General features: G+C 47.4%; 1 protein-coding gene across 3 annotated transcripts in view; it reads right to left on the reverse strand.

Moving 5' to 3' along the window:
* Positions 1–229: 229 nt before the first annotated feature.
* Positions 230–16,061, reverse strand: part of ADAM12 (ADAM metallopeptidase domain 12) — a 323,192-nt gene continuing 307,360 nt past the window's right edge. Inside the window, exons 22-24 of one of the 3 annotated variants that reach the window (XR_012077674.1) lie at positions 4,947–5,077; positions 2,549–2,794; positions 230–1,401 (exon numbers count right to left, since the gene is read on the reverse strand). Coding sequence is in view for 1 of the 3 variants with exons in the window: in XM_072972099.1 (XP_072828200.1) it covers positions 2,737–2,794; positions 4,947–5,077 (189 nt within the window). In the remaining 2 variants the exon portion in view is untranslated. Of the gene's footprint in view, positions 2,795–4,946; positions 5,078–16,061 lie in introns of all 3 variants that reach the window. The other 2 variants (XR_012077673.1, XM_072972099.1) reach the window with 2 other exon arrangements.

Below are 16,061 nucleotides of genomic sequence, written 5' to 3' on the forward strand. Positions count from 1 at the left end.
GTTGCTACCCATCCGATCCCACGTGTCGGGAAAACAAACTGACACAAAACTTCGGGAGATAAACTTCTCAATAAAGTGGGGTCATGTAACCTACAGCTCCCACAAGACGGAGGCACAGAAGGGGTACCACCCTCAGAGCCCACTCTGAGCGAGGGAGGCCCTTCTCACCCCACCTCAACTCTGTTATTCAGCCTATACGATTTTTAAAAATATGAAAAATAGACTGCCATTGAAATACAACTATTGAGTTTTGTTTCCATCATCTCTGAGGATATTAAAAGGGGGAGGACTACCCCCCTCCCCCAACAACCTGGCTATTGGTTCCCTTCCTAAGTTATCTTACAGTGAAAGTTACGGCTAAATACGCTTCACTTGCTAAATTCTGCACTTGGAAGTATTGCCCCTTTAATAATATTATCTGGGTATTGCAAGGAGATACTGGTTTGAAATATGTTCTTGTCCAGAAATAAATTGCATGGCTCTATAAAAGCAATTAGCACTCTAGAGAGAAGAATGTGTCATCTGCCGTGGCCCCTCAGTGGCCAGTAGATGACATGGTGTAAGATCACAGTGTTAACCTCCTTTAATATCAAACTATTCCTGGTTCTCTGAAATGGAAACACAGGAATTGTAGTTAAGGACAGACAAAAAAAAAAAAGTTCACATCCTCTTACTTGCACTGGGAGAAGGGACTAAAACGCCAGATCTAAGGCTTGGGTATCCACAAAGGTAACACCCACATGATGCACCATAAAAATTCTGTAAACTTTTCAAGCTGTTTTGGCCTTAATACCATTACCAAAATTATCCCAGTTACAGTAATTCTGTACATGCTCATCAGCAGTAACATTTCCTAACATGGCTTTGTCGTTTTAAGAGATTGATCACTGTGTAATGAACAGCTGCGTGCTGTAAGAGCTGGAATGTTTCAGAGCTGGGTTCCCTTTCCTGTGTGTTTGTGACATGGCTTTACTTAGTTTCTCCGCAGCCATGAATGCTGTGTTACCTAGAGACGGAACACGGGGAGAGTTAGATGCACTCCTGCTTTCTGGAAGGCAAACCAAGGTTCTCGGTACGTTTTGTCTTTCTGCTTCAAGGCATAGAAAAGCCATTGAAATGACCCCAGATGAAGGCTCTATCATAAAACAGAGTGAATTATGGAACTGCTGTCAGTTGCCTTCTAATGTGAAAACTAGTCACGTCTGGCCCCACTAGAAGACAGAGGCACAAAGGCATTTTACCTCGTCTGAGTAGTTTTGTAAATCTCACACCATTAGGTCCAGGCATCGCCACGATCTCCTTGTGAAAACGGCTCCCCAGTCAGGCATTTGAAGAGGGAAAGCTGAAGGGGCTGCATTTCATGAATATGTAGGATGAGGAATTGGATTTCCTCATCACAATCTATGATATTCGAGTAACAGGTAGGCTGTCAGTACTTAAAAAACAGATTCAAACTTTCTGCTAAAAACATCTTTTAAAGGTTCCTGCAGCCCAGCTGGCAAAATAGGATGGCCCAAAGAGAACTCACTAGTAACTTAATGGTTCTTCATCCCACCTGTGCTGGCAAGGAGAGCAGGCATAACCTACCCCAAGGAACACAGCATTGCTTTTGGTTGTAGTTTCTGCAAGCATAGGGATTCTGCCGAATTTTGAATAGGCTGAGCCTTGCAATAGAAGGAGATTTTTATCTATGGATTTGATTCACTAGATCTGGTTACTGGTTCACATCTGAAAGTAGTTATGGTCCCGTGGAAAGCCTCATCTGTCTGTCTGAACACAGAATCATTGTATTAGAGTCAAGAAGACAAAGTGGTAATTTGTTTAGCTCCAAACAGTCCAGGGAGATGGAGTCTGCAGCGCCTGGGCAGTAGCTTTCCTGTAGAAACAGCCCCTTTCCCGACTGAAATGAGGTGCTGATGCCAGCGCTCTGCAGAGGGTAGCCAGGAAAAGGCGTTCTTGGTGTTTCTGTAGAGCAGACTTTGCTGCCTGCTCTCCCAAAGTGCTCTCGGCTTGTGAGCTCAAGGTCAAGTTTTTACCTGGCCTCATGTTTGGTCTCTGTCTATGCTGGTGTGGCCACACCTCAAAATTCCTTTCTGCAACCCAGGTTCTCTCCAAAACTTCCTGGCCAGAAGCCTCCTTCCCGGCTCTCCTGGAGCTTCAAGGGGGTAGGCGTGGTGGGCCAGCCCGTCTGCTGTGACAGGGCCCAGGTTATCCCTGAAAGCCAGGCACAGCCGGGACCAGGAGCCAGGCTGTGACCTGGGATCAGGGGTTCCAGGAAATCACTCAAGGTTCTACCTGGGGTCTCTTGAGCTGTGTCGGGCACCATCACCACAGCCATGGGTCGCTGGGGATCTGGTCTCCAGTAAAGCCTCCATCAAAAAGTAAACATCCTGTCTGGAATCCCATAAAGCACGATATTTCAAGTTCACTAAACTATTAAAAGCACAACAAGCCTTCCTTCCATGGAAAACTCAGTGATGGTAAAAACGCCCCGTCCAGCGCACCGCGCTGCAACGAGCATTCTGCATAAATTAATAATTTACAGTACCTGAGGAAGTACAGAGCACCTTAGCACAGCACAGCACCGACGGCAGTAGCTCAGAGTTCTTCAGATCGTGGTGTTTGAAACATTAAAAAACATTCTAAAAGTTGGTACAAAAAAGAACTCCAACTGGAGCTGAAGGGTAGTGCAAACTTGTCTTCACTGTTGAGAAAAGGTGTCGGCTTGCTTCTCACTCAGCATAGGCGATGTGGGGGCGGTCTGGGCACTTGAGGCGGCTGCTTGGGAGCCGGTCTGCCTCGAGAGGGGAGAAGAAAAAGCCGCAGTGAGAGGCCCTGAGAGCCACTTCTGCAGATACAGACGCCCGGGTGGGCGATGACTTCTCCTGCACTAGGATGTGTTTCCAGGATCAGACCCCACCCCCATGCTGGGGGCTGGACACTGTTGTTTTTGGCAGGGGTTGCAGATCACGAAAGGGACCTCACTGGGGGGCTGCTGGGTCTTCAGTGGTTTATGACCCTCCCGTCCATCTGCAAGGTGACTCCAGGGGAGGGCCACTCAGCAGAAAAATAGTGCAGGCCGCAACGGTGAGCCTCCTGTGTAACTTCAAATTTCCCAGTAGGCTCACGAAGAGTAAAAAGAGATAAAGCTAACTTCAGTCAGAGATTTCACTTAACCCAGTATGTCCAGAGTAGTAGAATTTCAATATGTAATCAACATAGAAAATTATTAATGGGGTGACCGACATTTCGGGGGGACTGACTCTTCAACATCCAGTGTGTATTCTCACTGCCAGCAATCTCTGTTTTTTTTTTTTTTTTTTTTTTTTTTAACCAGCCGCGTTGTGCCCAGCAGTATTACTGTGGTTCCAGAGGACGGAGCAAAGCTGGGCCTGTGAGGTCCCTCAAAGAGGAACGTACAGGGCATCCTCTTTCCAGGACGAGACCCAAACCGGCTGCACTGGTGTCAGCATCTGGCAGCGGTGAGACAGGCCACTGCCTGAGGTCATTTAAAAAGAGGGTCCTGCCCGCTTCCCGTCCATGTAAAGCGGTGCTTTCCCTTTAGAACAAGAGAAGGGACTTCAAGATCAGCCTACAAACCACAGTGAAATAACCAGGCTGCCCGGCAGCTTTCCTCTCTTTGTGGAGCCGGGAGTTAAACCATCGTCCTGACCCCTTGACCGGCTTTATCTCTGAGATGTATTAGGCAGCTGTCTCTTTTGCAGGCCAAACATTTTTCCCAAGAGCTGTAATGAAATCACTAACGTGGGCCTTACCGCTCCGAGGTACTGAGTTATTGAATGCAGGGCCTGGCCGACACCCTACCTTTGGTTCTTTTGAGCTCATAAAGCAAGCTGCCTGCCAAGGAGGGGGGCACGTGTGTCAGAAGTGTGTTTTGGCTGGGGATTTCACCCATCTGTGTGCTGGTGAAGGTTTAACTGCCCCCCGCAGTGGGAGGCGGTGGCCTGATCCGTAGCGCTTGCGGGCTTCCCTGCACGAGCACTCATGCTACCTGTGCCACGTGACTGAGCACGGACGAGACGTACGCGAGCCACCGGGGCACGGTACGTCCATCACATGGAAATGACAGATGTGGGTAACCTCAAGAACGTGGATTACAAATAAGATAAAAAGAAAATGGAAGTGAGGAGTTTGGGGCATTTGTTCCTTTTGTTTTTAATCTAAGAGCTATCGTTTCTGTTTATATAATCTTATTCTTCAGAACGGCTAGGGTTACCACCTACCTTGCAAAATTCCTGTAAATTTCATAGCCCTTGCAAACCGGTGTGACTGGCTCCAGCCCACCGCTGGGGTCACCTCCCGGCACAAGCCAGGATCCAGGGCTGTGCCTGCCTAGTCCCCTGGGGGAGGGCATCAGAGGACCACAGCTGCAGCCGAGTCATCAGAGAGACTCCCGCACGTTGGGTGGGGAAGCTCCCAGTCCCCCGGGCCCCCTCCTGCCTAGCAGCTGCCTGGGCCTGACTTCTTTCACGCCTTGTTTCAGCCATGACCCTCCAGCCCCACCTTGTCTCTCAGGCAGAGGCTATTAAGGCCTAAGTGAGATTTTTGGAGGTGGGTATCCAGCTGTCATCACATCCCCCCTTTTAGTGCCTTTACTTCTGTGCCTCTTTGTGGGATGCGGCCCGGCCCGTATCATCAGCCGCAGCTTTCCCAGGGATCTGTCCTACTCGATCTCGATTTGACCTCATAGGTACCGTGGAATCATTGCTAAGAGCCACCTGGGGTGCCTGTGCTTGTAAGCTCACGGCTGCCTCCTGCTTATTTTCAGATCTACCCTTGCATCTGTTCTGTATTGTTCACAGGTGCAGGGAGTGCATAACCCCCCACCCCCGCCACGGCCTCAGGTGCCTTGGGAAGCAGGGCTGGGTGCAGCCGCCCCACATGGTCTGGAGGGGGAGGAGGGGGCGTGGCCACACCGCACTCACCTGATGGGCGCCAGGCGGAGCCCGGACTCCCGCTGGCCCAGGGGCCGGGCAGAGGCACCACTCAGCCGGGTCGTCTTGCTCAAAGGGTCTGCAGGCAGAGGCTTCTGGGGAGGGTTTGGCTTACGAGTTCCCTGTAATAAACCAGAAGAGCGTGTGTGGTCACCATTCCTGCGAACTTGGACAAGACATTGACCTCAGGAGCCATCAGTGTGCCCTGAAGGGCAGGCTGTGGACAGCAGCTAGGTCGCTGCACGGCACAGGCTGGACTTCCTGTGAATGGAGTGAAACCCTCTGACCGTGCGGGTGTGGTGGGGTGCGTGTGCGTGTGTGTGTGAGGGGGCCTCTGTTAGAGATTGATCCAGAGCGGCATTTGGTTACAAGCAGCCAAATGTGGGTGTTCAGATGCCACGCTGCTCACAGACCTCGGGAGTATGGTTGAGGCTGGTGTCTCTGAGACAGTGGACCCAGGGGACGTCCACTTTCCTGCGCTTTTAGGCTTCCTCTCAATTTTGAAAGGCCTAAAATGGTAAGTTGGTGAAAATCTTTTCAAACACATTCATTTCTTCAAATTTGCCAGAGTCCTGTAAGAGAACCCGCTCGGCTGTGGACGGACCGGATGGCGAAGGTGATCACCGCCCTCCGTCAGCGTGGGGCCGGGAAGGTCGATCCAGATTGCTCCACGAGGTGCACCTCGGTTCTTCTGTCCAAATGCTTTCTAATAATTAATTCAAAGAATCATAAACTCACCAGAAAAATGACACCCAGAAGGAAAACCGAAGACATAGTGGTTTGAGGGACGGATACGATTCTGTAAGGAAGTGAATGGGGAGGCGCCCTGCCGACCAGAGGCCAGCGAGGGAGCTGGCAATAGAAGGGCGCAGAGCGTGGGCCTGTGTGTTCCACTCTGGCTTTTATGCAAAGACCAATACTCTGGGACTTGTGCCATTCACTTGACCTCCTTCCACCTCAATTTCTCCATCTATAAAATGGGAGAACACCAGACCTATTTCATAGTGTCTTAAATAATGCACAGGGAGCCCCCAAAGTATAGATAACAATTATTCAAATCCCTTGTTTCCCCAGGGCCCCTTTCTTGGCCACCGGGAGAGGGGGTTCTCTGGGGCTGGGCTGGGAAGTCGGCATTGACAGCGCTCTTTCGGGTCGGGGGTGAAGACAGGCACCAAGACACCACCTGTTCTGGTCCTTGGAGCCAAGAGGCCCTCATAAATGTACAGAGAGTCTGTAGGAAATGGTGCTGGAATCTCAAGGACATCCTAACAAACGTGACCTAACCCACTGTCACGGGGCTCAGTATTCCACACAGCCAGGAACACTCAAGGTGATTTAAAAACGTCTGAGTTGAATTTCTCACGGTCCTCATCCCACTAAAATTGCATCTCCTCAGTCCCTGGCGCTCAGTGCAAAGAACGCGACAACATACTCACCACTTAGGGTATCTCTGAAAAGCCAGGGAAGCTAACGCAGAAGTCTGTCAGCCACAGCTGCGCGGAAAACGCGCCAAGTTGAAACAACGGGCTGGTTGGGATAGGAAAGAGTGCCTGACGGAGGGACAGACTGAAAAGTGACACGGTTCCATCAGTTCTCCTCAAAGGAAACATCAGCCGGCCGTGGAGTAGAAAACAGAACACGGCCCTAACCAGGAACAGAGGCCACACCGCGCGCACCAGCACGGAGCCAGGCTGCCCGTCCGCCCGCCGGCTTCTGCGCTTACCAAGTCGCGGGCGCACAGGTCGCGGAGACGGGATGACGTGAGGATTAAGGGAGAGATCCTCTGTAAATCTGTTAGCACACAGGGCCTGGCACTCAGCTGGCCAGTGAGGTCGCTGTGACCGCCTCACAACCACTGTGAATTTCCCAGGTCCCGACAAACTTTGGATGATAAACTCTCACAATAGCTCAAGCTCCATTTGAAGCAAGTTCCAGATGAGCAAGATATTAGTGGGTCATGTAGGCATGAACGCAGCCACGAAATTCAGACTTTGAGGATTAAATACTTCATTCCCTAATGACACTAGTTTTGCCACTAAGTATCTAGTCTTGGCAGCAAAGATAACCTCAGGTTTTTACTGCAACGTCCGAAGACAAAGTGAGATACGTGTTAGTGTATCACAATAGACCTGGATTTATCACGGAAACTTAGGAGACAATTAGGTTGGCCGTTCATTCTGGTTTGCCTGTGACAGTCCCAGTGGCTGCCCTTGTTTGATTATTAATCGCAGTCTCTCTCATGTGTCCTGGTGTAGAGGGCAAGTTATATGGTCACCATAGTGATAAAAGCCCAAACAGCTGGGATGTTGGTGGAAAGTTCTGATTCAAACCTGGGGCCAGCAGAGGCACCCGTCCGCTGTCTTCCTGCCATGCCCAGGACGTGATTTTGATGGAGACATGAAACAGGTATTTGCCTCGGTAAGATGCCAGCTTCCCACCAGGCCCAGCTGGGACAGACCAGCGCCAAGTCCGAGTTAGTCCAAAGATGATGTTTCCCCCTCTCACAGATCGGACGTGGCGACGCGGAGCCCAGGAGCCACTTGGGGAGACGTGCCAGCTGCACGCGCTCTGACCTTGGAGAAGCGGGTGGGAGCGCCGCCCTCCCGTTGAGGCACCACGCTTCATGCTGCCCGGGCAAAACCTGAACCTGGGCTTCCCCCAAAGAAGTCCAGTCCAGCCCGGCCGCAGAGAGGCATCGGAGCGGAGCCGAGGGACAGCGCACACTCACACACTCCTTTTGCTTGATTTTAATTTTAAACAAGGAGATGAGTTCAGGACACCTCCCCCCACCCCCACCCCCATTTCTCTTCCTTTTCAACCTCTACGTATCAGAGAAAAATGGAGATCTGATACTAAAGAGAGTTGTCCTATTTCTCCCTGTTCTGCTTATGTTCTCACAATAGTTACATATTTCAAATTTTTTAGAGGGTTAAAGACAAATATTTAAATCCAAATATAGCCCTTGGCCTTGACCATCATAAATTCTCAACTGTTATCTACTTCTGCATGATAAGCAAGAGTAAATGCATCCTGCTTATCTAGAGAGATCTCCCTGGGAAGACTGGATGTTATCACAGGAAGATGCCGGGGGTGCGCAGCCGTCCCTGGGTTGCTCGCGCAGGGCCGGGGCAGCACAAACGCCGCTCACTGTCTGGCCCATCCCGGCCCTGTGGGAATAGACCCTTTATGATAACACCAAGGTCAGCTGGTTCTCAGGAAGATGCCTCCATTTCTTCTTCTTCTCTAATCAGAAGCAGCAGGGGTCTTTTAAAGAACACGTATACACCAGCTTTCTCCTGGGAAGAGGAAGCTGGGGGTGGACTTGGCAGGGTCTAGATGAAAGTAGGGGAGGCCAACCCACCCATCATCCCTCAGAGCCCTCTGGTCCCACAGTCCCTCATGAGGTGGGCGATTTGGAGCTGGCCCTGAGCGCTGACCTGACCTTTCCCCCAGTGTCCTGCAACTGGTCCTTCTTTCTGGAAGGACTCCTTCCCTTTGAAGAGGAGTTTAGACACACTAAACAGAACTACTGAAAGGAAGCCAGCACGGACATACTGCCTAGCACAAGGACCCACATTCAATATCCTATAATAACCTATAATGGAAAAGCAGCTGAGAAAGAAAAAAATATATATATACATATACATACACATACATATATATATACACATATACATACACACACACACACACCCCTGTACACCTGAAGCTAACACAACGTTGTAAGCCTGTACTGAACACAGTCAGGGCTGTGAGGGTCCAGCTTGACGGAAATGGGGAAAAGTTCAAGGGTAAATGACAGATGAAGAGCACAAAGGTGATACACTCACAAATGGTGTCACTTAAGGGGTTTGAGCAAACAGTAAAGAGAGAAAAAATACTCAGACTTAATTGGTAAAAACTTTTCTGAAATAGTCAAGTCCATGGATCGAAAGTGCACACTGTTTCTGTGGGGAAAACAAGTCAGACTCAGAATTAAGACATAACCTGTCAAAGCTGCTGGAATTCAAGGCTATGGAGTCATGTCACTTACAAGGGAAAATAAGTCACCTTCTGACCTCTTCAGAGCAGATAGAGGGAGCATGCGTGTGAGTTTCGGGGAAGGAAAGTGTGATCCGTTAATTTTATGCCTAAACTGTCATTGAAAAAACAAAGCAACTGCCAGATGTCTTTGAACATGCAAAATTCAGGGAATAGGCTTCCTAAGAGCTCTTCTGAAAGGAATTCTGGAAGTCGAACAGAATGGACGTCAGCCAGCTGCAAAACGAATGGCTCAGTGACAAAAACGCTGAGCACTGAATCCCTTCGGTGTAGACCCAAGGCTGACAAAACTGTGGGAATTACGGCCACAGAAAGAAAGACACTATTACAAGCCATGATAACACAGGCAGTACAGAACTGCCTGAAGTTGGGGGGTGGATCTTCCACTTCCAGATACACGGCAGGCTGGGTTATTCTGACCTACCTTCTCTCTAAAACCACTAACATTATTGGATAAAATGTATTTAAATTTTTTTCTTAAAAGCATCAAAGAGCTACAAGATAGCAAGATGTCATCAGGCCAACACCTAACTGAAAGGAGAAACCCAGAGAGGTAAGGCGTGCACGGAAGCTGTAGGCATTTGCTAAATTAGGGAAACCTGGGTTTTGGTTCTGATACCCTTTTATGGTGAGGGATGCAGGAGTCACAGGTCAGCGCCAGTCCCAGTTTAATAGGAGACCATTCTCTTCCTGACTTCTCCCCAGTAAGTCTGGGCTCTGTGAACGGCTATCCCTCTGGGTAAGAATGTTCCAGAAGTAAATGCATACCACTGCCCATCCCTAGCTGACTGCAAGGAGCCCCTGGGTGCTGGGCGGACCAATGCAGGACAATGACCTGCAACCACAAATCGCCCCAGAGGACCTGAAGCTGACGTCACATCACCTGCGTTGCTCAGTAACCCTGAGCCATTTCAAGGGGCCTCGAGCTGGTGCTGCCCTGGGCACCTGGCAGAGGCAAAGTATCATCCTCTCCAGAGGAACCACCTGCGTCCTGGACACCAAAGGCTCCCAGAGACTCTTCCAGAAAAGGGAGCAGCTCCCAGTAAATGACCGAGCACCCAAAGCAGCAGGGAATTGTGAGTCAGAGAGCAGTAGAAACTTCAGCGGGAACAAACCCAAAGACACTGGATTTGGGAATTATTGGGACAAATTTTCTTACTGCGTTTAACGAAATAAAAGACAAGACATACATCTGCATAAGAACCAAACAGAATGTCAAGAAATAAAAAAGTAAAAATAAAAAAAGTTGAGCATAAGGACACATCTTGTTACGCTTAGTTTGATACCATTTTGTAAACTGAAAAACACAAAATACTGTATGTTATTCATGGATACTTATTTATGTAAAAATGTTTGAAAAGTGCTACAGAAAATCAGCACCAAACTGTGTCTGGTCTGTATCAGTTTTTCCTTTTTTAAAAAAAGAAACGTATGCATATTACATATCTGAAACTTAAATAGGTGCGTACATAGAAAAACAGAGATTATAATAGTCATTTCTGTGTAGTATAAATATGGGTGATTTTAGATCATTCTTACTTTTCTATATTTAAATATAGATATTCTCCAATTTTCACAAGTTCACTTTACGTCCCTTTTACAAAAGAGCTACATCAGTACTAACCAAAGGAAGTCCGAAGAGGTTCTACGCTTTTACAAAAACAGGCAGAAAGGGAAAAGGGGTTTCAGCGTTGGTTTTGCAGCGGCTGCCGGTGGGGCAGCATGCGCCCCAAGCAGAGGGCGCGGCCCCGCCAAGCTCCTTCCCCGGGAGCCACACTCACATCTCCGCATCCCGCCGCCAGAGCGCTGAACTTGTCCTTGAGCATCTGTGCTTGATCCCGACTTATTTTGTGCATCCCTTAGCAAGACGTGCCCTAAGGGAACTGCTTCTTTGCGTTACACGGAAGGTTTCGTAGGAATGAAAGCTCAGCTTTCAGATAGTAGGGGAAATCTGTGTTTAAAAACTTACCAACAACATTAATTTCAATCTTTGGGCCAAAGAAGAAAACAAAAGAGAAAACATGAACTGTTTTAAAAAGATAAATATTGAAAATGCCACAAATTAGAATAAGCACAGATAATGCTGTGTTTGGGAAATCCCTAGACTCACATGCTTCTGTTAATCAAGCAAGAATAAAAGTATGAAAAAAATGAAATAATGGTCCAAGAAGTTAAGGAAATAAAATAGACCTACATGCAAAAGAAAAATGGAAGGGATAAAGATAAAAGCCGAAAGTAACTAGTAAAATAAAAATTAATTTCTATCATTTAGCAAAGACATTACAGACATTCTAGATATTTTCATTTAATTGTCACAAAGTCCAAAGAGGTAGGTATGATTTCAAATTTGTAGAGGGGAGATTAAAGTAACGCTTCTGTGGTCTAATGGTAGTAAGAGGAAAATCATATATAAGCCCTAGAGCTGGTTCTTTGGGGGTGGGTGGAGTTGAGGAGACACCAGAGAAGCCTAACAAAGAAAATATAAGCCAATTAAGGACAAATAAGTCCAGAAATGCAATGAATGGTGTTGAGGATTACTTACGTGTCATCTAGAAAAATAAAGCTAGATTCCTACTTAATTTTATACACAAAAATAACAGCAGATGGATCAAATATGTAAATGTGAAAAGAAGGTCATGAAGGTAGAAGAAACAGAAAAACACATCTGTAATCTTTGGGTAGACAAACCTTTCTAAACATGACAATAAAAAGGGGCAAAGAAGATGAACAAGCAGTTTATGAAAATGGAAGAAATCAACATGGATCTTAAATCTGTGAAAAGACCCTCTATCTCATTTTTAGGAAGAGAAATGGAGATAACTTTTTAAACCTAGCTTATCGGCAAAGATGAGAGAAATCTCTGAACACACTGTATTGGTGAAGATTTGGGGAACAGAAATTGGGATGACTCCTTTTGAGGCATTTCTGCCTAATCTACCAAATTTCTAAATGCATGTGGCCTTTGATCAGCAATTGTGCTCCCAGGAATTTATCCTACATCCATCATCGTGCATGGGCCCAAGGTACTCGGGCAAGAATACGCCTGTTTGAAGGAGCAAATGCTTGGAAGCCACCCCTGTAAGGGGCAGGTTAAAGAATTAATGGTGTGGCTCTATAATGAAATACTACGCAGCCAGTGAAAAGGATGAGGTGGATCCCGAATAACCAGCATGGAAAGAAGCAGGCAGGGGGCTGCTGTTTGAATTCAGAATAAGGATCTAAGGTGAAATAAGAATGGTGGTGAGGTGACGGGGGCTGAAGATGGGTGACAGGCAGACAGGTTTCATTGTCTCGCTCTAATTTTGACTGTTTGAAAATTCCCAGTTTTCAATAGTCTCTCACGCTGCAGAGAGAGACAGGTGGAACCAAGACTTTTCACCGTCTCCTACACTGTATTTTACAAAGGCTAGTAATGATGGTTACCTCTGGGAAGGAAGTCTGGTGACAGAGGCAGGAGGGAGACTGTTTTCTGAATAACCCTTTCCACTGTTGGTATTTTTACTTACAGGCGCACATTGCCTATTACAAAATATAAAGGTAAAATATCAGACATCCCTGTTTTTTTTCACATACAGTTTGGGTATTTATAGTAACAGAAGTGAGTGGAAAACAACACTCCTTTGGGTGCCGTGATCAGGTGAATGCCTCCCCTTTGAAGTTATTTCAGTCCAGGGAGATGTGGATGCCTCCAGCTGTAATACATTTAGAGGCAGCAGATGGGTTTGTCACCTGAATATTAGTGTATGATCTGAAACCAGAAAAGGTTTTAGCTGAAGCTTCTGGAAGTACTGGGCAGGCAGCAGGGAGAGATTAGTGGGAGCCCAAGACCTTGGTAGCTACACTTCAGATTTACAGGAGGAAGTGACACAAATGTTTATACACCTATGACTCATCGATGTGATGGCTCCCTGGGGAATCACGGATACTGTGACAAGGCTTACTGTTTACTACTGAAAATTCACATCAGTTCAGCACACTTCCCACGTGTCTACTGAGTTCAAAGGACTGGACTTAGGTGTGCCTGGAGATGAATGACTCAGTCCTGTGCCTTCTGGAAGGGAGCAGAGCAGGTGTCCGGGTAACCGCAAGGCAGGCCAGGGGAGGAGGTGAGCAGAGAGACCCACGGGAGGACCACATAACGGCTCAAGGAGGGGGGGGGGTCTTAGAGGATGTCTGGGCGAAAGGGTGAAAGCCTGGAGCAGAGAGCAAGCACAGAGGATGCTTTCCAGCACGTTTTCTTGGTTACTAGCTTTTGGTTTGCCTGCAGTCATGAAGGCTTTTATAACGATTTCACTTTTCTCGTATTTCACCCCACTTCCTCGGGAGAACATCTTGACAAACGGATTTCCTTTCCTTGTTACGTACTGGCATTTCCGATGAGCAAGGGCCTCCATCATCCGGTTTCCAGACTCTGTGAGCACTGGTTTAAGTATCAGACGCCCACTCAGGCCAGAAGGGTACAAGTCCTTATCCAAATGCTGAATTCATTCTGTTGAAGATGACTTTTCAAAGTCTGGGCTCAACCTCAGAGTGACCAGCTTTCATCTGACTATTCCAAAACCGTGGTCTAGAATTAATTGGTGTTGCTCGTATTTGCATCCTTACAAAGCATTTATGAATGAGTAGCTGCTGCTTATTAATAAGCCCGTGTTAATCGTTCCTCAGTCTTCCTGTGGGTCGGGGAGGGAGGGCCCTTACGCCTCTCCCCCACTAATGAAGAGATGTACCAGGCTGTCCAGTCTTATTTGACAAAATACGGTGTGTTGTATGTTCTACAGACAGAGAGAAGATGTGGACTAGGAGAAATGTCGTGTCTGTCAGAAACACTGAACTGAAAATCTCCACCTCTACAAAAAAAAAAAATGCACGGAGGAGTCTTCATTGAAGATGCTACAGATATGTGAAATGCAACAAACGGCTGCTGTGGTTCTGAACAAGGGCTGGTTCCAAGAAAGACCAATTACGACAAGAATGACAGGAGCATGATAGTGTTACAAGCAAAAGAAAAGAGAAAGGCAAGACTCTCTTGTTACAGACTGAGGTTCCGCACGATGTCGGAAGGTTCCCTCTCCCGTACCAACCCCCATCGCTTTTATCTCTGTGGCAAACATGGAGGAAGTGAATTAAAGATGGTGGAGGCAGTCAGTGATCTAAAAGATGCTCACAATCATGGTCTTCACTGCAGTGTCCTCCTCCCTCCCATCTATCCATCCATCTGTGCGTGCACCCATTTTAAGACGGCAGGTAGAGACCTTGGTTTTGAACCCTGGCTCTCTGCCTTCGGGGACCTTACTCTAGAAGCTATTTGTCCTCACTTGCTTCCTCCTCTGTAAAATGGAGCTATGGGTGGTATCTGCCCCCTAGGCTCCCTGAGAGGGTGAGACATGCCTGCAAAGTGCTAGCCCAGGGGTACTGGCCACATCATTGGTGCTCAGTAAGTGCCTGCTCTTTCACAATTCGAAACACAACTAGAGGCTCCTTATACCCAAAACATAATAAAGTAACTCAAATACACACACACACACACACACACACACACACATTTGTAGACCATTTGTCTGTCAGAGTGAAAACAAAAATTAATCCTTCCATTGCTGAAATGTCTACAGCACAGACAAGTAGTGCCAGAAACAGGGCTGATAAACATTCTCCTGGGCCAGTCCACTGTTTCAGGAAAGGACTTTGATTCAGCAAAAATCAGTCTAAGAGACAGATTCAGGTGTCCTTTTTTGCTTCCTATTATTCTACTAAAGAAGCTAATCTGACTGGAAAAGTGATCTTTGCCAGTTAGTTCACAGTTATAATTCACTGATTAGATTCTGTGAAGAACCATTTCCTAAAATTTTCCTGGAAACTAAGGGCTTAAAAAACCAAAACAATCCAGACCAACTAGGACCACACGCCAGCACATACAGTTCAATGCCATTTTATGGGGCAAACTTTCAAAATAATACAGAGAAATGCTAAGTGAGTGACATTTTTGTGAGGTTTTTACCTTTGAGAAAAATGACCCATCCATGCATTGAAGGCGCCACTTATACGCCCATTAGAATCGCGGTGCACTTCAGCCCGACAGCAGAAAATTGTGGTTCTATCTCCTACTTCTTAGCACAGCCTTCTCTAGACACAATTCTTTCTGAGTAGGGAAATTTATTTCTCAGATGTGACACTGAACGTGTTTTTATTCAAACTTTAAAATGAACGAAGCCTATGGACCATCATAAGCCGTACAGAGGATTCCAGTTGGCTATGTCCTAGAAATTGCACGAAACTCCCCAAGTTTGCCCCTGTTCCTTTCCTTTCCTCTTCCGGGAATAAACTTAGTCACACTGGTGTTTGGCAGTTAAGAATAGCACCTGAGTGTCTTCGTGGTCCCTAGTCTTTCAAGTTTTGCTGATTTTTAAATTCATAGTAACTTGAGACCCTCTCTTGTGTGACGGCAGGACACTCCATCTGCGTCCAAAGCTTGCTGGAGATACCTAGATGGGGTCTGCGTTGGGGCTGTGCCCACCACCTCCCACCCTGGGAAGATGCTGTCCTCCCCCTGCACACGAGCCCCTTGTGTGATTTCAGCCCCTCTTCCATTTGCCAACCAGCTCATGCCCGACCCTGGGCTGCAGCGGTCAGCACACTGCACTGAGGTGTGAGGATGCCTTAAGGCAACCAGCACGCAGAAAAGGAAGGATGTTACTCCTCCTACAGTCGCCGGCTCGTCCAGTGTTTCTCGGGCCCCCTTCCCTCCTGGAAGTCAAGTCTGTTGACTTAACAAACGATGTCTGAGGTCAGGGGAAGTGGCCCTCTTCCTCTACACAGCACAGCTCCTGAACTCCTGTGCCCCGTGTCTCCCTCCCCGCCTGCCTTGGTGTCAGAGTGCAAGCCTGCTGCCTGGAGAAGCCCTTTCAGGATTCTGCTCAAGACACATGCTCGGTATGCATGCGTGCTTTCTCTCCTTAATGCACATTACTCTTTTAAAAAATGATCATATGGTAAAACTGACTTTTGGTGGGGTGGTGCAAAGCTAGATGATTTTTTTTAATGCTTTTGTAATCAGAGAAAAACAACCTA

Source organism: Vicugna pacos, chromosome 11 (genome assembly GCF_048564905.1).
Source record: "Vicugna pacos chromosome 11, VicPac4, whole genome shotgun sequence".
NCBI classification, from domain to species: Eukaryota; Metazoa; Chordata; class Mammalia; order Artiodactyla; family Camelidae; genus Vicugna; species Vicugna pacos.